Below are 25181 nucleotides of genomic sequence, written 5' to 3'. Positions count from 1 at the left end.
TGGGGGGTGCATGAGAAATTTGGGGGGGTGCACGAGAAATTTGGCGGTGCGCGAGTAATTTGGGGGGTACGTGAGAAATTTGGGGGGTGTGAGATTAGGTGTGAGTGTGTGAGTTGAGATTGGCTAGAATTATTACATGTGGATGCTCAATCTAATGGATGTTATTGACTTATGTACCATGCATAAGGATTACACTTATGTATAATAACTTCTCCCTAGACTAAATACATTCGATTCTGAATAAATCTAAAAAGTAATTTTGCTCTCACATTAATGACCGGATGAAGTATATTATAGGGTTTATTGTTCAATTACAAATAAATAAAATGGGGGGATATTTTTCACATTTTCAGTTTGTAATTCAGTAAAAATATTTGGTATTCTTGTGAATTCAAATTAACATTCAAAACACCGTAGCTACAAGTTGGTGGTAATGCATCTGAACCACTCATTATTTTAATAATATATCTTACGGTGTTTTTTAACCCTTCCCCCGTAGACTTACTATCTGTTTGGTAAAATTAAGCTATAAGCTAGCTTATCAAAACTAGCTGATTGAAATTAAAGTATTTGGTAAAATTAGCTTTTTAAATAATTGATAAATATAAAAAGACATAAAAAGGACATATTTATATGTAATGGGTAGTTTTTTTTAGTCGGTAGTTTTTTATTTTATAAAAAAATAATAAAATTAAATTAAAGGTTAAAAATGAAAAAAAAAACGGTAAAAACTATAAGTTATAAGCTCAAACACTACTTAGGTTCCGTTTGGCCCGACTTTTTTTAGCTTTTTATTCTCTTTAAAATAAGAAGTTGGGCTAAACACATCTATAACAATATATAAAGGGAATACGGGAGTTTGGACTGACTTTTTTTGGGTCCATTTTGCCCTTCAATAATTTGAAATAATATTTAACAATAATACCAGCAATACCCTTGATTTTTTTAGTAGCAACAAATTTTTTTTATTAACAAACTCACAATAAGATAAGAATTTTTTTTTTTACATAAGTTAGACACAGGCAGGCGCGGAACGCAGCCCACTAGTTTTTAATAAAGCTCTTAACCATAAAAAAACAGCGTTTTTCCAATATGCAAAATTGAATAAAAAGAACTTCTAGGAGCATCAAACCTACTTTTGGAAAAAAAAAACGGAGCTTATTTTTTCTTTGGACTCCCTTCGATTCCCTGCGGCTACATTTCTTTCTTTTTTCCGAATCTTTTATATTATAAGCTTGTATACACAAGCAAACCTTAAACCCTAATTTGTTTTTTCTGTTTTCCCTCCATTTTATCTTGCAATTTTTATTAAAAAATATTACAATTTTGTCTTGACTAGGATTTGAACCTGCAACCATTTAATGCAAGGCAATATTTCCAACCACTATGGCAAATATACCAATTGTGATTAAAATTATGTGCAATAATTGATAAGCACCATCAATTTTAAAAATATATCATATCAAAATTATTGTTGACTATATTATTCATCACGAAATATTTTTATTTCTTTCCTGATCAATGATTTTTTTTCTACCGGATCATAAATTTAGAGAATAATTATCATGTGAGATTTGAAAAGTTATTATCACGTGTAATTTGGAAAGTTATTATCAAACTCAATTCTGCTAAATCAATTTTTTTTTGCAATACAACCAAACACAACTATAGTCATGTCACTAATCACATTCATTATTTTGATTTTAACATTGCAGATTTAATATTAACCGATGATCAATTGATACAATATGCACTAGCAGACCAATTGTGATTTAAATTATGTCTACAAAGTGTTAAGCTCCATCAACTTTCATAGGAAATATTTCATACGACAATTAAGCACCATCAATTTTCATTGCACAATTTAAACAATTAAAAACCGATAATCTCTTATCTCTTATATTATAAGCTTGCTAACATAAGCTAACCATAAACCAAATTTTTTCCCCTCTCATTTTCTCTTTCTTTTTATTGCAGTTTTATATTAAAAAAATACAGATTTGTCTACGATGGGAATCGAACCTGCATCTCTTACTTACAATAAAACCTTTCAACCGCTAAAACATGTGCTTCAATTATGAAAGAATTTAGGAATCCTAATATGTTAACCCTGTTTTCAATAAATTTGAACGGTGGAATTAATCACAATTTTTATTTATTTATGGATGTCTACTTAAGTTTATGTTCTTGATTGTGTCTTTAATTTTTTTTTAACCTTTAGTTATCATCAATTTTTTTTAATAAGTAAAAACTATAAGTTATAAGCTCAAACACTACTTAGGTTCCGTTTGGCCCGACTTTTTTTAGCTTTTTATTCTCTTTAAAATAAGAAGTTGGGCTAAACACATCTATAACAATATATAAAGGGAATACGGGAGTTTGGACTGACTTTTTTTGGGTCCATTTTGCCCTTCAATAATTTGAAATAATATTTAACAATAATACCAGCAATACCCTTGATTTTTTTAGTAGCAACAAATTTTTTTTATTAACAAACTCACAATAAGATAAGAATTTTTTTTTTTACATAAGTTAGACACAGGCAGGCGCGGAACGCAGCCCACTAGTTTTTAATAAAGCTCTTAACCATAAAAAAACAGCGTTTTTCCAATATGCAAAATTGAATAAAAAGAACTTCTAGGAGCATCAAACCTACTTTTGGAAAAAAAAAACGGAGCTTATTTTTTCTTTGGACTCCCTTCGATTCCCTGCGGCTACATTTCTTTCTTTTTTCCGAATCTTTTATATTATAAGCTTGTATACACAAGCAAACCTTAAACCCTAATTTGTTTTTTCTGTTTTCCCTCCATTTTATCTTGCAATTTTTATTAAAAAATATTACAATTTTGTCTTGACTAGGATTTGAACCCGCAACCATTTAATGCAAGGCAATATTTCCAACCACTATGGCAAATATACCAATTGTGATTAAAATTATGTGCAATAATTGATAAGCACCATCAATTTTAAAAATATATCATATCAAAATTATTGTTGACTATATTATTCATCACGAAATATTTTTATTTCTTTCCTGATCAATGATTTTTTTTCTACCGGATCATAAATTTAGAGAATAATTATCATGTGAGATTTGAAAAGTTATTATCACGTGTAATTTGGAAAGTTATTATCAAACTCAATTCTGCTAAATCAATTTTTTTTTGCAATACAACCAAACACAACTATAGTCATGTCACTAATCACATTCATTATTTTGATTTTAACATTGCAGATTTAATATTAACCGATGATCAATTGATACAATATGCACTAGCAGACCAATTGTGATTTAAATTATGTCTACAAAGTGTTAAGCTCCATCAACTTTCATAGGAAATATTTCATACGACAATTAAGCACCATCAATTTTCATTGCACAATTTAAACAATTAAAAACCGATAATCTCTTATCTCTTATATTATAAGCTTGCTAACATAAGCTAACCATAAACCAAATTTTTTCCCCTCTCATTTTCTCTTTCTTTTTATTGCAGTTTTATATTAAAAAAATACAGATTTGTCTACGATGGGAATCGAACCTGCATCTCTTACTTACAATAAAACCTTTCAACCGCTAAAACATGTGCTTCAATTATGAAAGAATTTAGGAATCCTAATATGTTAACCCTGTTTTCAATAAATTTGAACGGTGGAATTAATCACAATTTTTATTTATTTATGGATGTCTACTTAAGTTTATGTTCTTGATTGTGTCTTTAATTTTTTTTTAACCTTTAGTTATCATCAATTTTTTTTAATAAGTAAACAAAACGATGGAGTTCCAAAATTATTTAAAAAATATATAAAATATAAAATAAGCACATAAACAAATATAGAATAATTAGTCCATGAAATTTCCTATACTACTCTTATTGAAAATGCTCTTAGAATTTTTGTATTTTATTTTTTATTGTTACATATTACAGTTAATTAGACCCATGCACCGCATGGGTCAAAGTTCTAGTTGTTTATATATTATTACGCACGCAACAATATTTGTTTGTCACAAACAATAAACTCATATTGTCCTTAAAGTCAGCGAAATTATTTTTTTTTTTGGTACATAGCGAAACTTTTTCTTTTAACTAGACAAATTGATACATTCACACAATTGTCTTTTTTAAAATATGTTATCAACTTTATTTGCATGCTATACATGTTTTTTTTTTCTTCTTTTCTATGAATACTAGTCCCACACCCGTGCGATGCACGGGTGTTATGCGGTATTTTATATTATAATATTGAAAAATCATTCGTATAAATTGAAACAATAAGTATTATGAAAATTATAATAATAACATCAATAAAAACAAAATAATAATAATAATAATAATAATAATAATAAAGTGATGTTCCTTAAAAAAAAATATAATAAAGTGATGTAAATATAAGATAGATATTAAATATGTGTTTATACATTTCGAAAAGATTACAATGGATCCTATTGCATCTACCAAAATAAGTTGGTAACCCATAAATTGTCATGTCACTATGAAAACGGTTTATGGTCATACTCATACACTGTGGTTAGATTAGTGGTTGCACAACTATCTAGGAATTATATATATCGATGCTTATACATTTAAAAAACTTATTTATACATCAGATTTGAAGTTACTTTGGTATCTTCTTCATTAACATTGATTAGCAATATCTTTAACTCATTCTTCAAAATAACTATGGAAATGACAACATATAATTGACCATGGAAAACAATCGATGTTGAAACATAAGTTTTTATTTATATTATAAATCTCATTGGAGGATTCTGAGTTGGATAAACTACTTTATTATCTCTTACAAAAAAACTACTGTATTATTGAATTTGACATTTATATTAATTTGAAACTTATTGGAGCAAAAATAAACCAACTTAACTCATACTCAAATATCGAATATGATAAAAATCATACAGGACATAACAACCATTAGTAAACTTTATTTTATCTATTTTTTTTACTAACATTAGAAAGTAGTCCTGACAATCGACCAACTCCTTATATTTACAAAGATTGGACAAAAGATTATTAGCAAAAACATTAACCTTTTTGAAAAAAAAACAATAAAAAAAAATAATAATAAAATGAACAAAAAAATGTAAATGAATAATAACCAATAATAATAATAATAATAATAATAATAATAATAATTACAATTAGTACCCCACATTAATGAATGTAAGTGGATGATATGGCTAAATGAAAAGTTTTCATTGGTTTGTGGATTAGGGTTTAGATAGACAATTCCACAACTATCTAGGATTTATATATATAGATTGAGTGTATATTAAAAAGTCATAAGTTTATAAATGTAGAATATGAAAAGTATAGAGATGAAATAATAAAATAATAAATGGATGATGTGGCATTGTAGAGTGGTTTATTTGGATTTAAACGAATGATGTGGCTAAATGAAACAATTTGATTGGTCTAAGTGGATTAGGGTTAGGAGAACTATTTAGGAATTATATATATAGATACACTAATTTTCTTTTATTTTATTAAACTAATATTTTATAATATATATGTGAAACTGCATCATGTATAAATTGATTTTTATCATTAGATCAAAAATTACATTGTTTTAAAACAAAAAATTAATGATATAGGAGGACTGATTGCATATATCGAAGAAGAAAAGATTAGTTGTTATTATTTTGTTTAAGTTTGTTTTTATCGCAATATTATTAGTTGTTATTATATTTTTTTTAAAAAAATTGTTAGTATCTTTCTAATCGGGAATGATTTGTTAAAGTATTTTAATATTAGTAAACTCTCTTTAAATAATTTCTCTTTGATAAAATATTTTTCGAACTCTTTTTTATATGATAGTTTATGAATTTTTATTCAAAGTTATCTTTTATTTTTAAAATATTTATTTATTTATACGATTGATTGTCCTAAAAACTTAAGTTTTTAAAAATATATTTTACCAAACAATTTTGAACTTAAAAATAATTTTGAAGCTTTAAAAAACAATAATTACCGAACAACTTTTAACTCTTTCTTAAAAGTTTTTATTTTCACTTTTAGCTTTTAGATAGCTTCTAAGACCGAAAAAGCCAAACAAACACTTAAAATAGCATATCAAAAAAACTATAAGCTCGTGAAAAAGGTTTTTTACCAAACATTTTTATTTTTTTCAAACAAGCTTATAAGCTAGTCCAATAAACTACTGTATAAGCTAGCTTATTGGAATTACAAAAAGACACTTTTAGCCTTGAAGTGACAGAAATTATTGAAAGTGGAGGAGAGGATTGAAAGTGAAGTTGAAGGTATTAAAAGAACGCCCCGTGGAAGAAAATGAGTAAAAGTTGATCCAAACTTGTGACCAATCGCAATTCATTCATCCGTTGAACCCAATCGCTCGCGGCAGCTCTTTCAATGACGAACCTCTGCACCACTCTTTCTTCTTCTTGTTCTAATACTTCACCTTTCATCTTCAGCGTTCAACCTCTCAAATTATACAATGTAATCATAATAGTTAGTTACGCATTCTTTTTCTTTCACTCTTTATTAAGGAACAAAAAAATCGTGTAGTTTTAATTGTATGTTTAATTTCAGGCAACACGGAAGAAACATCGTAGCAGAAATTTTATGCTCAAAATGTGCTCCTCCATTCCTCAAAACGCCACCGTTGTGCGTTTCTTTCTTTCTTTGTTGTATTCCGCCAAATTTTAAGGGTTTCTTTTGTCTTGACACGTGCCTATGCAGGTCGGTTGTGGATCGCTGTCCGTTGATTTCTTGGCCACTGTTGCTGCTTACCCTAAACCAGATGACAAAATCAGAACTACCACCTTGAAGGTTAGGTTAATTATTCTTCTTCTTCTTTTCTTCTTCTTTCACCTTTAATGTTGTATTTATTATTATTATTATTATTATTATTATTATTATTATTATTATTTTATTTTTAAAAAAAAAATTAGTAATAATATTTGGATGTGAGGCAAACATTAACCTTTTATGTTTTTTCTTTTTTAATATTAAACGGTGATTTTATGCATTGTAAATTGTAATTTTCAGGTTCAAGGCGGTGGCAATGCAGGCAATGCTTTAACTTGCCTTGCTCGCTTAGGTCTAAACACAAGGATCATTTCTAAGGTTATTTATTTCTCTATTTTTCGATTGACTTATTTGAACTTATGTGCTGATAAAAACAATTTCAGGATTGCTCGGAGCAGCCTTCTTTAAACAGCGTAATTAAGCACTTATAGAATAAGCATTTTAACATATAAGTGTTTATCTATAACCATTTTTATAATAAAAGATAAAATACAGTCAGACTTTTTTTATATTGGTTGTTTTCATAAGCTATCATAAAAGAGTTTATGAGTCCCCTCCCATGAGCTTAGCTCAGTTGGTAAGGGACATCACATTTTATATGCAGGGGTCGGGGTTCGAACCCTGGACACTCCACTTATCCACCTTAAGGGTAAATAAGTTGTCATAAATTGTTTTCATGAGTTCTTCCAAACAGGCTCACAAATGTTTATGCCACTAGATAAATTCAAATAAAGTCAATCCAAGCAGACCCTTAGACTGATACTGAAAGCATTATGTTTGGTGCTCATTAGATTGCAGATGACAGCCAAGGCAGGGGTATATTAGATGAGTTACGGGCTGATGGTGTAGATACATCCTTTCTTGTGGTAATTTTCAAGACTTTTTTGTCTTCAATTGTATTTGTCATCTTCGTGAATCTTGGAATTTGAATTAGTACTTTTTGGTATGTATGGTAAGATTTGAATTTGTTGCCAATGCATATTGGTTACAAGCTATGAAGCACGGACTCCGACACGGACACCGCGACACGACACGGACACGGACACCACGACACCGCTAATGTAAAAAATATAGGACACCGACACCGCTACATATTTATAAAACATATAAATTGATAATCAAAATATATACATGTAAATCTAATTTGAGGAAGTTATATTTTAAAAAAAATTTAAAACAAAATATGATAGTATTTTACCTTTATTTATCCATCTACGATCGAAAAAACTAAAAATATCGTAATCAAAATGTAATGTCTTCAATCCCACATTGATCAATATTGTTGTTTCTACACATCTTTAACTCTTGTAGATATGTTTAATATGTGCCTAAAGAGAGTATAAGCAAAGAAAAAATAATTATTTTTTGGGACACTTGTCTGACACGTGTCATCCGAGTGTCTTACAGGTGTCGGACACCGATCAAAGGAGTGTCAAACTAAAGAAAAAATTGAATTTTTTCCGACACCGATATGAGCTATCCGACACGTGTCGGACGAGTGTCATACGAGTGTCGGACACCGACACGTGTCGGACACCGCGACACGTCTAATCATAGAGGTGTCGGTGCTTCCTAGGTTACAAGCAATATTATAACCATGTGATGAAAGTGCATGATGCATGATCTGTTATTTTTCCAACTCTTATGTTTGTATTTTCTCTATATGTTCATACACTCTCAATATTCTATTTACACTGCCCACTTACTACTTGAGACTTGAGAGTATAATTTCCTTAAGCTTATCAATTAAATATGACCATATAAATGGAAATATAATTAATTACGGTATTATATGAATAAGATCTATTCTATCGAAAATTAAAATCAATATGTGGGGTTCTGGACGGCCATTGGCCGCAGACTATTTTATTAACACATTTTTTTGGGTGTGGTTATGCTCCCGTTATTTGCAGGTATCGGAAGAGGGAACTTCACCATTTACATATATTATTGTCGACAACGAAACGTAATGGTCATTCTCCAACATACGGTTACAAAGTCTTTACTTCTTCGCTTAGTATATTCATGATCTAAATTTCTAAAGAGATGAGAGGGTAGTTAGGTGGATCTAGCTGAGAATCTGGTCACGTTCTATGGTTTTGATGATAAATTACTAGATAGTGTTGTCTTTTAATCTTGAAATGAACTGAAGCTGCAAGCATTGTAGTTATACTCACAAATCTATTTTCTGTCATCTGCCTTGTTTCCATTTTGTTGTGTATATCATATTTGGAAACTGAAGGATAAATTGTTCATCAGTAAAAAGAATAAAACAAAAATCATGTGCTATAATAGTTATTCATATTTGTATATTTAGATCTTCAAGCATTTTCTGGCAATGAAATTGTTGAACAATTTAATTGTAAATTAAATAATTCTAAGTGAAGGGAGCCTTAGCAAGTTAGCATGGCAGTTAGAGTTGTTATCATATAATTAAGAGGTTACTGGTTCAAGTTGTGGAATTGCCCCTTGCTAATGCATGGCAAGACCTCTTACAATATGTTCAAAGTTGGTCTGACCCTTCTTTGGATCCTGCTGTGGCTTCAAAGCACCAGGTTTCCCTTTGACTCGTTCTAACTGTAATTTTTCAGGAAGACTCGTACATGTATTCATACCCCTGGATATCCTCCAATGATACCCCAAGATCTTTCAGAGTCAAGTTTGGTATCTGCATTGGATGGAGCAAGCATTGCATATTTTGATGGGAGGTTGTATGAAACTGCTCTAGTTGTTGCCCATGAGGTTATCACCTATATATTTTACTTTCAATTTTAATGTTAACTATAAGGGGCTAAGGGCCAGTCATATTTAGAAATCAAGCATGCAGGATTTCATCAAAGAAACATGAAGTACAGTATTTAGTGTAAAGCCAACATTGATTAATGCTAATAATCCGTTATTATAAGAATACCAATGATAGTTCATACTTCATAGTACTGACTTAAATGATAAAGAAGTTGTGAGCAGGTGATCATATTATGCAAAAAAAACAGGGTGTTTTATGAATTATTATTTTAAAACTTCAAAAAAGTTGCATTCCCTTCTTAAATTTACTGTTGAAACACGCACCTGTTTTTCTTTACACCTTTTCTTTTACTTTCTTTTGCTTGTAAAGGAGGTTGGGAATGGGAAAAGAGAGCTTCGGGGAGGGAAATAAACAAAATCTTGTATTTTTCCAGTGCAGGCAGCTAGGAAGAATATACCCATCTTAATTGATGCAGAAAGACCAAGGGAAGGGTTGGATGATCTCCTGAAATTAGCTGATTATGTTGTATGCTCAGCAAAGTTTCCAAAGGTGAGTGCAATCAAGCTGCTGTAAGAAATATATAAAACTATGGTTCTCTCACAAACCTTGTTTATGTTGAATTGATTTTAATTTTGAAGTTTTAACAGTCTACTTTTTTGTTCTAACAGCTATACAGTAAATGTACTATTTACCGAGTAAAATATGTGCTGTCTTAACTGTATTAGCATCTTAAGAAAAGACATGACTAAAACTTTTTCGTGGCCACAAAATTACAAGTTTGTACACATGTTATTTCAATTATCTATATAAGCTATATTCTTTTTGTGGTGGGAAAGAAATATTGATGTTCTGATACGAATGATACATTCATTTATCTTTTCTGGTATAACTTTTTTATGTTTAATAAATATTTGTCCGTTTATTTTACTGAGTTTATTTTTACTCTGCTCTGTGGTGTTGAGTTCCTTTTGAGCATTATAAATACCATGCATCATGATCTTTATTTTCTGACAGGCATGGACAGAGGCATCAACTGTTCCACAAGCACTTGTTTCTATCCTTTTAAGGTTACCCAACGTAAAATTTGTGACTGTAACTTTAGGAAAAGATGGTTGTCTAATGCTCGAGAGAAGTGTTAATGGTACATCAAAATGGTAGCATGTATAATCAATGTATGTTGCATCTGCTTTTAATGTAAACAGGTTTGAATCATTTTACCTTTTCTGGCAGCAAGTCCTTCCGTCGAAGATGTGGATGTAGACAACTTATTGAAATCATTGGAGTTAAGAAAGGATAAGAGTGCATCCATTCCAACCTGCATATCATCGGTAATGCAAATGAAACTCAGAACTCTTTTTTTCTCTATTGTGGTATAATAACTGAAGTGAAGTCTAACACACAGCTTTATTCCACTAAGCGGGGTAGGGTAATTAAATCAACTGACATTGTTGGGCTATTTCAAACACCCAATTTTTAGTAAAAGTAAAACTCTTAAGCATAATCTATTTTGTAAGGGTTTCTGGAAATGTATTCTTAGAATAATCCATTGCTGTCTCTTACCAGCTATATTCCATTTGTGCCAATTTCCTATCGTTGAGGTGAACATCATGCAAATTTGAAACAGAAAATACTATATAATTCTTCATGCAACTATTAGTGTGTTCTTTGACCAAACCCTCTGGCATCAGCTGGGCTTTGTTTAATTATGTTCCAATAATAACATAATATATTCATTATTTATTTCCAAATGGTGCTGAAAACAAAACTAAATGAACACAATGATGTTCCTTTGTTAATATATACTGGATATGTTATCTAGCAATAGTATGAACTAGAAAGACATCCTAGTGAAGCCAGCCAGCAAACATTTGCAGAAAAGGTGTCCACATTTAATAGTCCTCCATTTATATGCCAATCTTGATATGGACGACAATATGATATCTTTGAACAGATAAGGCCATTTTTTGGTCTACAAGCAGACCATTACATACATATAAGGAAATTTTGAATAACTAGCATTTAGCATTCCCTGTCCTTCTCTATGTTTTAATATACTACTAGTTCAAACTACAACGTTCGACTTTTTTTTTTTTTTTTTTTTTACAAATACGTTTGACCTGATCCCTTCTAGATGTTATTTATATTTTTTCCGAGTCAAAATATCAATTATGTAAGCTCATTAAGCTGATAATTTTGAGTGTGTTACTGAGAGATAAAAGTTTCTAGGCATTCATAGTAACATGAGTACTCAATGACTTGGATCCCTGAAGTTATAGAAACAGCGATTGTAGTTTGTAACTCCAACAAAATATCACATGTTCTTGACCAACATTTTAGTCATCATTTTTTCCTATCCATCCAGTCAGTGGCAAAATTAAAGGCAGAAGGAATAGGAACGGTTACCGGGAAACTATACATCGGTACAGCTGAGAGCATTCCACCATCAGAGCTGATTGATACCACTGGTGCTGGGGATGCATTTATTGGAGCTGTGATCTATGGTAATGCAACAACTTTGTTCTATTTTTCTCTTATGTGTCTTTCAGAGATATTTGTGTCAAATATAATGTATTAAACTCAATGATCACATAAGAAATATGCTCTGTACTTGATTTGTTTTCAGCTATTTGTTCGAAGTTCTCACCCGAGAAAATGCTACCCTTTGCTGCTAATGTGGTATGTTAATGGTCATTATATTCTTCTACCCTCAGCTATATAGTCTACACTGCCATATGTTAGTGTATAATGATGCCGATAAAATTTGAACCTCTAACCTCCAATCCCTTCAATATCATCTCAACCCTAGTGGTTGTATCACGCATGTGTGTGTAGCATTGACATGCCTTGTTCTCTAGTTTGAACCTATTGGAGATATGAGTTAGGTACACCAGGAAACTTATGTATTTTAATGCGGATTTCAGGCAGGTGCCAAGTGCAGAGATCTAGGAGCTCGAAGTGGTCTTCCATACGGTGCACGCTTTGCATCATTTATTCGGTAGATTTTCTAGCATTGAGCCAATACAAGAGAAGAGATGTCTTCATTGGGATATTTAAATGAATTGCTTATTTGTTGGAGTTAATGATCTTTAACACTTACCCTCCTCTTAGAAGTCTTGGCTTCTAGATATTTGATTTTCACATTTAACTCAAGGGAGGGGATATATGTTCCCTGCTTCTAAATTTTACCTTTATTACTTCCAATGTAATTTCCATCATGGATTGCAATGATGTCAGATGAAAGTTTTAAATGAGAAATAATTTTGTTAAAAGAGTTGTTAAGTTTATTTGATAGATAACGAAAATTAGTAGAATCTGAATTGTAAAGTTGAGTTAGACAACGGACTGTGATTTTTTTTTTTTTTGCTTTCATTGTCAGTCTAATCTGGTTTGAAGGTCAATTTTGATATCAAGTGGTTTTAGCTCTTTTCGATCGCAATTGCGGTAAATCGAACAATGGTAATCCCTACCAAGTTCAACGTTAATCACCACCGAATCAACTAATGATTGTTCAATTGATTGTGTATTAAATTAAAACCGAATTAATCAATGAAATGATTTTATTTATTTTTTTACAAAAATGAAATGAATAATTTAAAACCAAATAAAATTCTTAAAAGAACTTTCTAAATCTTTAATTTGTTTTTACTATATTTTTAAAAAATAAAAAAATTGACAAAGGTATGTTTTTTAAATCTTTTTATCATTTTCGGTAAATTTGGTTTTTTTTTTTTTGAACCAAACAAACTTACTGCATTCCATTACTTATCAAAAGTTCAATACATGAAGGAATCATCTCAAATCTATGGAAACTAGTCCAAGAATTGGCCGCCCTAGCTAACGTGTGAGCAACCGAATTCACTTGTCTCCTAATAAACTTAACTTCAAAGTTCACACATGATAACATAACAAGAATAATTTCATTAACGATTGAAAGAAATTCTGAGTTGCCTCGCCGTTTGGTACGAATAGCATCAACCAACACTTGAGAGTCACTTTCAAATTGGACGCTTTCAAAACCTCTACTCTTGGCTTCATTCATAGCTTGCAATAATGCCCATGCTTCACCCTCCTCTGTTGATAAAGTCAGTTGCTGCCACTGCGTAATTCCAGCCATAAACTCACCAGAATTATTACGAAAACAAGCACCCATCGCGGTCCTACCTGCACCGACAAAAAATGTTGCATCTACATTGCACTTTAACCATCCTATACGAGGCCTTTCCAACCGATTGGTGCTGGCAAGCGGAGCATCATGATTATCGTTACCTCGCAACTTATGGACTGCAAACCACTCGTTCCAATGATCAAACGCCGCCCGACCAATTTGGTTTGGACTTTTAACATTATCATTCCAAATTTTATCATTCCGGTTATGCCATATACTCCATAACAGCGTAGCCACTCTACCTATAGTAGCGTAATCCTCATTCCGACACAAGGCAAACACTCTATCTGCCGCACTGCCTTGCTGACAAGCTGCAGAACCCAAAACAGATGACAGTCCAGCTGCTTGCCAACTGGATTGAGTAGAAACGCAGGTGAAAAAAGCGTGTACATCATCTTCTATCTCATCTTCACATAATGAACAATGAACATCACAATCAACATAACGTTCTAATAACCGACGCCTCGTTGGAATACATCCCCTACATAATCGCCACAAAAGATGACGCGCTTTATGCGGAGCATGCGCTTTCCATATTTCTTTCCAATTACCTTCCACGTGGTATTTATCATTACGAAAAATACACTTCATAGCAAGTTTGTACCCGGATTTGACAGAATAACAACCATTTCGTTCCTCCTCCCAAACCAATTTATCCACATCAACCGACCCAATGAGAGGTGTCGCAATAATCCAAATATAAACAATAAACAAGAATAAATTCTCACTACACTAACATATAAACCAAATATTATAATAAAGAAAACTACACATGAAAATAGGTTGTAGTTAATACGATTTTTGGAATTTTTTTTTCCTACCCCAACATTTATACCTTTACTCCTACAAACAATTTTTTTTCCAACTTTACCCTTTTATCATTTGACTTTACTCCTACAATTTTTTTTTTCCAATCTGTAATTTTTTTTGGTATTTAAAAAATCAAACCGGAACACTTAAAAGATTTTTGGAATGTTACAATTTGAAGCCGATATGAATTAGGAACCGGAAAACTCTAAAAAACAATTCCTGAAGATTAGTCATGGTTAAACCGTGGCTAAACTACAAAATCTTGAAAATCCATCAGAACACAGTCATTCATCATCAAGCATTATCTCACAAATTTCTTAAAAAAAAAAGAGCATTATCTCACAAATTAATCCTGCAATGACCCCTTCCAATTGTTATTGGTAGGTAACAATATCTCACAAACTTTAATTAGATCTCAACCTAAGTTTTTGAATCTTCAATTTGTTTGTTAATGGCGTTGTGCCAATTTGACATCTTTAGAAATTGATGAATCATATAAGGATAAAGCTCCTTTTAAATCACCTCTTTTAGAACACATATCCAAAGAATACTACAATTTAACTTGTGGGGTGTCCATAATCTTCTTCTTATTATTCTTCTTCTCCACAACATTTTTAGTTTCACTTTCATTCTGCTTCTTTTTCTTAATAACCTTGTAACTAGTACTGTTAATTGATTTTGATTCCAAAGAAACCTTTTTGTCAGTATGAGATAAAGAAAAAGGAGAAGTGGTTTTGTTAGAAAACCTTCTTACTGAGTTTTTGCTGGTGGTTTCAACCGGAGAGTTGTGTGTGAAGAACATTAAATTGCAGTGAGTTTGAAATTTTCTAGATTTTCGATCAAGGTTTTGAGGGTGGTGAGGGAGTGAGAGAGATTGTGAAGATTTTGGTGAGTTGAGAAGATAGCTATGGCTTTTGATTAATATCAGCACATTTTAATATATACAAGTACATTTTAATTAACATACCAATACACTGTTGATGCAATTTTAATATATCAACACATTTTTGATGCACTTTTAATATATCAGCACACTTTTAACATACCAACACATTGTAATATAAGGGTAGAGTGATAATATTTTAAAATATGTTGGGGTAAAGATATAAATGTAGGGGTAGAAAAAAAAAATTCTGATTTTTGTTTAAAATATGGTTAGTCAGGTTATAGACTTTATTGGTCTTAACAGACCTTTTTGGTTTTTTTTTTTAAAACTTCTAGCACCCCGTATTTATTGCTGGGATTTTTTTAAAAAAAAAACACTTTAAAGTTTTGCAGGCTCGTATATATATAGAACAATAAACAAGAATAAATTCTCAATATACTAACATATAAAACAAATATAACAAATATAATAATGAAGGAAATTACTAATGAAATTCCAAGTACACCCACCAATGAGGATAAAAATGGATAAAAATTGCAGTTAATACGAATTTTGTTTAAAACATGGTTAATTAGGCTATAAACGGTGTTTCAAAAACCGGACCGGTCATCGAACCAGCGAAGATACTGGTTCATTGGTCGAATTACTGGGTCACTGGTCGAACTGCATGACAAATCGGATTAAATCGGATTAAACTGATAGAACGAACCGGTCTCTATAATAAAATTATATAGTTATTAAACCGGTCGAATCGGGTAACTCATGAATATAATGTTTCCTATTTTCATTAATTATATGAGTTTAATTTTACACGAACAACTAATTAGAATATTTCAATCTTCCATGTCATATCAAGAAGGTGGAGTTAAGTGGGGTGCGTGGCGGAAAATATGGTTGTGATCGGTTGACAATATAATTTACAATGTCAGTGCATATTCCCTTTTCTCATTTTATATTTAAATTAATTATTTATTATTAATAGGCATACTATAATTATATATGAATATAAATAAATATTTCAACACCAAATTATTCTCTCAAAAATTAATCTACAAACGGGAAGTCGTGTTGTTTTTGTGGGTGATGAATTAGCGTTGATATTTTAAAACTAAATTTTTTGTTAGTTAGATATATAAATAAACAAAGCAACAAATAGAACATCAACAACTATTGTCCAAGTGGCCTGGCATTCAACTTTTAACTTGTTGGACCTGTGTTCAAATCCTGCTCAAGACACTTCTTTGATCAATTTTTAACAAATAAAGTAGCGTGGGTTTATTTTTTTTAAACCGAACCGCGCTGATTCTCACCGGTCTAACCAATTAATTGTCCAAGTGGCTGGGCATTTAACTTGTAACTTGTTGGACCTGTGTTTGAATCCTGCCCAAGCCACTTCTTTGATCTATTTTTAACAAATAAAGTAGCACGAATTTATTTCCTTTAAACCGAACCGAACAAATAAAGTAGCGCGGGTTTATTTCCTTTAAACCGAACCGCACTGATTCTCACCAGTCTAACCAATTAATTACCGGTCTAACCAATTAATTGTCCAAGTGGCTAGACATTTAACTTCTAACCTGTTGGACCTGTGTTCGAATCCTGCCCAAGCCACTTCTTTGATCTATTTTTAACAAATAAAGTCACGCAGATTTATTTCCTTTAAACTGAACCGCGCTGATTCTCACCGGTCTAACCAATTAATTACCTGTTTAATTATATGGCCGATCCAACATACTAATGGACCGATTGGAACCCGGTTCGACCGGCTGGTCCGGTTTTTAAAACACTGGCTATAAACTTTATTGGTCTTAACTGACCTTTTTGAAAATCGTTTTTTTTACGAGTTTTACTTCTCGCACCCCATTTTTTAAAACACTTTAAAGTTTTGCGGCGGTTATATATATATATATATATATATATATATATATATATATATATATATATATATATATATATATTTCACCATAATTTTCTGTCTAAAAAATATTATACAATTTCATTATTAATTTTTATTTTTAAACCCCTTTAGCATAAATATAAATAAATAAATAAAGTCCTAACAATCACCTCCCTTTCTAACCCTAGCCGCCGCATAACACAGCCCTCTCTCTATCTCTCTGCGTTTTTTTGTTCTTGCTGATCAACAACCACCATCACATTTCCTCTAAATTTTCTTTCTCTCATTTCTCTTAAATAATTACAGCAACCTCAATACTACTAATATTTCTAGGATTTTTCTTTCTATCTCGTATGTCTTATTCTTTTTACTGGGTTCTGATTCGGGGTATTTGTTTTTCCGTTTAATTCCACTGTTACTGGTTTATATCCCAAGTTAGTCCGATTTCTTTGATTGTGTTAAGATAAACCTATTAGTCAATGCAAATAAATCACACTTCTATCACATGTTAATCTACTTGGTTATTTCTTTATTTATTCTTTCATCTACTTATTTTTTTTTTGTCTAAATTTAGATATTATTTAGAAAAATATCTAATCTATTTTATGTATATGAGCACGAGGTAACTGCATATATATATATATCGGAAGTGTGAATTATTTTAATGGTTCTCTTTATTGCTGCAGATTGTTAAAACCAAAGTGTTTCTTAGAGCTTGTCAAATGGAAGAACTGGATACTCACAGAAGTGAGATCTTAGGAAAAGTCAGCAAGCATTATTCAAAGGGATGTTCGTTCCTATTTGGCCCACCAAAGTTTCATCTCGATTCGCTTGTCTGCTATACAGATACAAGCTATCTGCCAAGTTTCTCAAAATATTATCCTACTGGTTCTATTGAAGGAAAACTTAAACATGAGAAGACTCATGAGTTCTTTTATATGACAACTTGCTCGGAAAGTATACGAGGGATTGCAAGAGGCTTCTATCCTGATCATTCAGAGGTGTTTATGCATGCATATTGCTAGGAAGGCATACAATAGATTGTACAGCTCAGCTATTTCTATTCAAACTGGTATGCGAGGGATGGCTGCTCGCTGTGAGCTTCACTTTAGGAAGCAGACCAGTGCAGCTATTATCATTCAGGTAGAGAACATTTTAAAAATCCATCATTGTAGGACACTTTAAAATATGTATTTTTGTTATTGGTAAAGGTCCATACATCCTTTCCTACACCCATTTTGTAAGTTTGGATTTTATTTTATAATTTTGATTTATTTTAGTTTGTCTTTGTGATTTGTGTATTGCAGAGCCACTGCCCGAAATACTTGGCCCAACATCATTTTATAAACTTAAAAAGGCAGCAATTGCCACCCAATGTGCATGGAGAGGGAAAGTCGAAATCTCAAGATGGTAACTACCTCACCCCCCAAGAAAATGTTATTTTAATCGATCAATGAAATGTTTTAAACTTGTTAAATTATTTGGTAAGTTTATAAATATTACTGACAGGACTCAAAATAGTAGTTATTAAAGTGAGTTCACTTTTGAACATTTTTAGAAGGAAAAATGTACAAAGTTTAGATACCTAACACTAGCAGCACCTTATTGCTTATTATGGAAACTATGTTAAGGTTCTTCTTATTGCAAGTTCACCCCGTAGTCATTGCAGCATTGCATGAATATCACCACTTATACATTGTTAGTTTGCATAAATGTCAACATTTTAAGGAGGAATAGATGCCATGATTGTATTATTCTTGCGAGATATGTTTATGCGATATTTTCTTTTGAATTCCTTAGCAAAACTACCTATATTTTCAACCATGTGCTATTTAGTTTTGGAACAATTAATACTATCCCATTGATTTTTCATCCATCATTTTTATGATAATGTGTCACCCATACCTCCATTAAGAAATAAATAACTTAGAAAAGTATTTAGAATAAGCTAAATAATTATGAAAACGGTTGTGTCAAATTTGTTTCTTTGTTGAAATATCTCATACCCAAAGCTCTGCAGGTCCTTTGTCTGCTAGTGTGTTGTATATGCAGTTTTCTGTTTTTGATTTCTAGTTTAAAATTGTGAAACACAATCAAATGCTCTATTGTCTCTCTCCGTATCTAAGAAAGATTTGCAGCAGATTGCATAATCCTGCAGTTTCAGCTGTGCACTTGTAGTTTACTTGAGTATAGCACTGCTCATGACGAATAAGTACATTAGGAGTACAACTATCTGCGATAATTGAACCTTATAATAATAATAATAATAATAATAATAATAATAATAATAATAATAATAATAATAATAATAATAATAATAATAATAATAATAATAATAATAATAGTCTTAATAATAATAAGAAGAGTTTAAAGATCCACTGACGGTGTAAACACAGTCATCCAATCAAATTTTATAGTTTTGCCATATCATTAATTGCATTACTTTCAAAGTAATTTAATTAATAAATTACAGTTTTCACTTTCCATTCCCCCCTTTCTACAAACCAGATTGATGACACTCTTCTGCAACTTTTCATCTTTAACTTGCCTGGGCATTGCTGCAATTATTTAAAAAGTGCAATGAAAACGGGTGATTGATATGATACCATCCATGTGTGACACACAAACCACAAACTGTGGCCATGGCACCATCCTTCCTATTAAAAGAATGACAAAGAAGATGAACTAGAACCATTAGTCTGACACATATATGTGGGGTGTTGACTGGAAATCAGGGGTGGAGGTTATATGATGGTGGGATGTAAACATGGCGCCTACTAGAAATCACAGGGGGAGGGGGAGGGGGATTGTAAATAAATTCTCAATCTAAAATGATATGATGACAGAGTGAAATTTGTATGCCAAAGGTTTCAGAGTATGTTGTCACTCAAGAAACAAGATGAGGGTGGAGAGACGTGTAAGAGAACGTGGGGTTCTTGTGATTATTCAGTAAAAATTTTTAACAAATTAAAAATTACATGGTAAATTAGTGAATTATGATTTGATGTCAGTGTAAAACACCTATTACACTGTCTGCTCATATTCTTTATTCTCTAATAATAATAATAATAATAAATTAATTATCTGTCCATTTTGTTAGGATTAACAGACTGCTATTTTTCTGTCGGAAAGGTCATTTGTTTTAAAGCTCTGCTATTTTTTGGGTTGGAAAGGGCGTTTGTTTTAAAGCTCTTGTTATGATTGCTATTAATTATCTGTTCATTGATTGAAACTTTTATTTTACATTAGGCTGCAAGAGAAACTGGAGCTCTCCAAGCTGCCAAGAAATAGCTTGAAAAGCAAGTTGAAGATCTTACATTGAGGTTGCAGCTGGAAAAACGCACGAGGGTAGATAACTATTATTTTCAGTGTGAACTGCCAACTGTAATTGTTTTATTGTACCAGACTGACAGTTTTCCTGACCCATGTTAAGCATATTATTTAATTTATAAGATATTATTGTAGTAAGATTGGTTAGCTCTAGACAATACTTATCTGGAAACTTTAATTGGTGGACCAAACGTGTATTGTACATAATATATTTTTGTTTCTAGACACAAACACACTGTCAAGTATATCTTCCATTAGTGGCGGTTTTGTATATAATGTATTTTGATTCAACTATATAGGTCATTCGCTTGCAAAGCTTCTTAAATCTCTTGGAACAAATGTAGGTTGACATGAAAGAAGCAAAAAAACAAGAAAATGAAAAATTACAATCTGCTTTGCACGAGATGCAACTTCAGTTCAAAGAAACCAAGTCATTGCTTCAAAAGGAGCGTGACTGCGTGAGGCTGCAAAAAGAGAAGCAGAGACAGTGCCTGTCATACAGGAGGTTCCTGTTGTTGACCATCCTTTGTTGGAGAGAAGCTAACGGGTGAAAATGAGCAACTGAAGGTGAGCTGATTATGGGCATTAACACTTCCTCTTCACTGAAGAGTATATTTTATACTTTGAATTATTAATCACTTGCTGGAGTCCATTGCAGACCTTGGTGAGTTCATTGGAAAAGAAAATTGATGAAACTGAGAAAAGGTATGAAGAGGCAAATAAACTCAGCGAAGAAAGGTTGAAGCAAGTTTTGGATGCTGAATCGATAATAATCCAGTTCAAAACTTCTATGCAAAGGTTTTGGTTTCGAATTAACACTTTGTTGGTATCTCGTACATATTTAATTGATATAATTTAAAGTATCACCTGGCTAAAGTCTTTGAAGTACTTGCCATTTGTTGACCATTAAATTACAAAATGTATAAACATCTTGATCCTTTTACTTAAATTTTTGTAGTATTGAAGAGAAATTCTTGGATATGCTGAAAATCAAGTTCTTCGGCAACAATCTCTACTTAACTCGAAACCTACAATATTTTCATCCTCTATTTGTATTCTAGAGAAGGTCTTACCTAGGCACACAACTACTTAGGCACGATTTTTAGCCCCACACACATCAATCCAAAAAATTAATTGGAAAATATATTTGCCACATCAATTAATATCAATTCAATTATTTATTTTTTTTAATTTTATTTACTTATTGTGAGTGTGCCTAACAAATCATTATTTGGGCTTGTGCCCATATAGTATTTCTCATGCATTCTATATTTCAATGGGGATTTTTTTCAAAATAATGAAGTTGTTGCTGAACTCTTTTTGAAAGGTTATTTTAGGGTGTAAGAATATATTATTAAAATTTCGAAGATATATTTTAGGGGGTACAAAATTTTAAAATTAAAAGATATAAGTTTAAGGTTTCAAATTATTTTATTATATTCAATAAAAATACAGCCTTTTTTTTTAGTAATATAAAAATACAACTTTAAATGTATTGCTATTAGCACTATCATTTTAGGAGGACAACCTTGCATAAAACAAAAAATATGGGCCAAGCCCAATCTCTCTTTCATTGAACCAGCCTGCGTACTTACTCCTTTGACCCTCATTTTCTTCCTTCTCAAACCCTAAAAAATTGAAGTTACGTTGCTGCCAGTTTTTTGCCTCGTTTGGCCAAAAAAAAACCAGTTTTAATCATTTCCTCTACCATCTCTATCTTTCTATCCCAACGATATCACTTTAAGGAGTAGATCGAAAAATGGTAAAAATTTCAGATCAACATGCTAGCTTGTAGAGATAAAAGTATTTCATATCCTGCTCAAGCATTTGATATCCTGGTAAAAATAACTCGAGCATTTGATATCATGATGTTGGACATAAATTTGGTACTTATCAATTAAATATAATTGGTGGGTCCAACATTTATTTTTGGAGGTTATATTGTCAAAATAAAACTTTTAAAGGTGGTGTCGAGATCTAACTATGTCGAAGCAAAAGAGCGTTTCGAAGGCTGTGGAGGACACGTCCAGTTTTGGTTTTGCCAGGAGGCTATCGAAAGCGCGAAATCGAATCGAAAGATAGTTGGGCCAAGCCCAAAAAAGAAACAACAAACGGCCCAAGAGGCATTGGCGCGCGCTGAAGGAATGGAAGATGAAAATGGAGAACGTGGTCGACGTGGCAGATCGAAGAGCGTCCAGATGATCAAGAAACAGTTACCACTTCGTTGTAGTATTTATAGTAGTTTTTCATTCAGAACAGAGGTCACAAAATTTTATACAAACACTCTCTCTAAAATTCTAAGTACTCAGCGATCGAACGAAAGGAATTCAGAGGAGAAATGTATGCTTTGTGAACCATCTTTATTTGTAATTGCTTTTCATTCAATGCAATTTGCTTTCCAGTAATTTTCTTTAGTTTAATTCCAAATGCTTGCTCGAGAAACTGCTACTTCGAGGCGATTCGAATTAGTTTCTCTTGTATTTTGAAAACGTTTTAATTTCTAAGTGTTTGCTTTCCTTGTTAAAACGAACATTCGAACAGTTTTCTTAAATGAATAAAACACAAAATTGTCCTGAGATTTACTAGTTGATCTCGCGAGTTTAAATACTTAAACTAGCGGTTGTTTACCAAATTTCCACGTAAACAAATTGGCACGCCCAGTGGGACAGGTTTTGTGTTTATTCAAACTGTGTTCTTTTTATATTGTGGAATGAGAAACTTGTTACTTGCATATAACTGATGATAAGTTAGGTTATGGTTAAAACTACTCAAAGATCTAATCCTAGTAAAAATCAAAATTCTAGTGCGATGAGTAGCGAAGCAAGTTCGAGTGGTGGAGTCGATCCACCTCCACAGAGTTTAGGAACATCTGAGTTGGTAAATGTTCCAATATTCTCCAGTCCAACCATTTCGACTGTGCATGATGTTATTCCAACTTTGCCAATACCAACTATGGCAATTCCGTCCATGACTGCTGGTTTTGGACGTTCGAAACCACCATCAGGTCAGAATTTTATGTATGGGCCTCCCCCTACACTTGGCTTAGGGATGCCAGTTTTCGAATCTGATAGGTATACTTCGTCAAGGGTGACTCCCACACCCTTAACGACTGCGTCTGTGTTGTCTTTGAGGCAGCAAATGGATGAGAGCAACCATGAAATGGTTAATCTCTTAACACAACAAATTGGTACTGTGTTTAATCCATTAATTCAGAATACCAACGAGAGTTATCAAATGTTGGCATTTCAAATGAGTCGAATTGCTGATTTTTTTGGGACACCCCCACCACCTCCTAGAGTAAATCCTGTTACTCCACAAGTGATATTACCTGCAATGTCTTCGACTCCAGTACAGCAAAGGCCAACTTATGTGGCCAATGAAACAGTTCCTAACCCAACACCTACACCAGTTGTACAAGAGGAAACCCATTATCCTCACGAGGTTAATCAAATGCCTCAAGTAGTAAATCAAAATCCTCCTGTTGTCAACCCAAATCCACAAGTGGTTCATCAGAACCCCCCAGTAGTAATGGTTAGGAGGAACCAGGATCCTGATGAGGTAGTGCGAGAGGTTCAGAACAATAACTTACTTGGCCAACACAATTTGGCTAACATGGTCGAAACGATTTTGGCCCAAAATGGCCTAAACACGGGTTGTCGAAGGCCAAATTTTGTCTCTGCCTTCAATGAATACGTGCTGCAAACAGAGTTACCAAGAGGTTGGAAAGTCCCAAAATACACTAAGTTTGCTGGGGACACTAATGAGTCAACCGTAGAACATATTGCTAGGTATTTAGCTGAATCTGGGAATTTGGCAAATAATGAAAATTTGCGAATGAAGTATTTTCCTAATTCGCTTACCAAGAATGCATTTACTTGGTTTACAACTTTGCCTCCCAATTCGATCCATAGTTGGGCCCAATTGGAAAGAACTTTCCATGAACAATTTTATATGGGCCAAACTAAGATAAGCCTGAAAGAGTTAGCCAGTGTAAAAAGGAAAAACCAAGAGTCAATTGATGACTATTTAAATAGGTTTCGTTTGCTGAAGTCCAGGTGCTTTACTCAAGTGCCTGAACACGAGCTAGTGGAAATGGCTGCTGGTGGGTTAGATTATTCTATTCGAAAGAAATTGGATACCCAATACCTTCGAGACATGTCACAGTTGGCTGACAGGGTGAGACAAATCGAAAGGTTAAAAGCTGAAAAAGCTAGAAATTCTAAGTTTCAGAAAAAGAAAGAAATAGGTTTTGTTGACTCCTATGATAATGAAATTGATTATGAAATTAGTGATGAGTACTTAGATTTCGATGATAGTGATATTAATGTGGCTGAATTAAAGCCTGGGCCTTCTTACACTTGCAGGTTGTTGAGGCCGTCGAATGGAAAAAATCCAGTCGAACCAAAAAATGATAAGTTTGTTACGAAGACTTATACCTTCGACATTACTAAATGTGATGAAATTTTTGATTTATTGGTGACTGACGGCCAAATTATTGTGCCAAAAGATATGAAAATACCACCAATGGAACAAAGAAAGAAAAGAGGTTATTGTAAGTTTCA

The 25181-nt window shown here is 32.3% G+C and overlaps 1 protein-coding gene and 1 long non-coding RNA gene across 5 annotated transcripts; both read left to right on the top strand.

Moving 5' to 3' along the window:
- Positions 1-6284: 6284 nt before the first annotated feature.
- On the top strand, positions 6285-12800 carry LOC123883908 (ketohexokinase-like). Of its 4 annotated transcripts, none has more exons than XM_045932876.1 (13): positions 6287-6473; positions 6567-6641; positions 6717-6806; positions 7026-7103; positions 7577-7651; positions 8699-8751; positions 9377-9527; positions 9970-10080; positions 10546-10685; positions 10766-10859; positions 11894-12032; positions 12155-12207; positions 12453-12800. In XM_045932876.1, exons 1-13 carry the CDS (start codon positions 6387-6389, stop codon positions 12528-12530), a joined length of 1224 nt encoding a protein of 407 aa, XP_045788832.1. In that variant the 5' UTR covers positions 6287-6386; the 3' UTR covers positions 12531-12800. The 4 variants fall into 4 exon arrangements, with proteins under 4 accessions (XP_045788823.1, XP_045788832.1, XP_045788834.1 ...); XM_045932886.1 differs by having other exon boundaries at positions 6288-6473; positions 10546-10672; positions 10762-10859; XM_045932867.1 differs by lacking the exon at positions 12155-12207 and having other exon boundaries at positions 6285-6473.
- Positions 12801-17465: 4665 nt separating this feature from the next.
- On the top strand, positions 17466-21735 carry LOC123913781. The gene is made up of 6 exons (XR_006811710.1): positions 17466-17723; positions 17976-18432; positions 18597-18699; positions 20539-21186; positions 21278-21417; positions 21578-21735. It is a non-coding gene; the product is annotated as an uncharacterized LOC123913781 (long non-coding RNA).
- Positions 21736-25181: the final 3446 nt, after the last annotated feature.

This window comes from Trifolium pratense, linkage group LG1, assembly GCF_020283565.1.
Source record: "Trifolium pratense cultivar HEN17-A07 linkage group LG1, ARS_RC_1.1, whole genome shotgun sequence".
NCBI classification, from domain to species: Eukaryota; Viridiplantae; Streptophyta; class Magnoliopsida; order Fabales; family Fabaceae; genus Trifolium; species Trifolium pratense.
The sequence above is the reverse complement of the archived record's forward strand: the minus strand, read 5'-3'. Positions and strand labels throughout refer to the sequence as shown.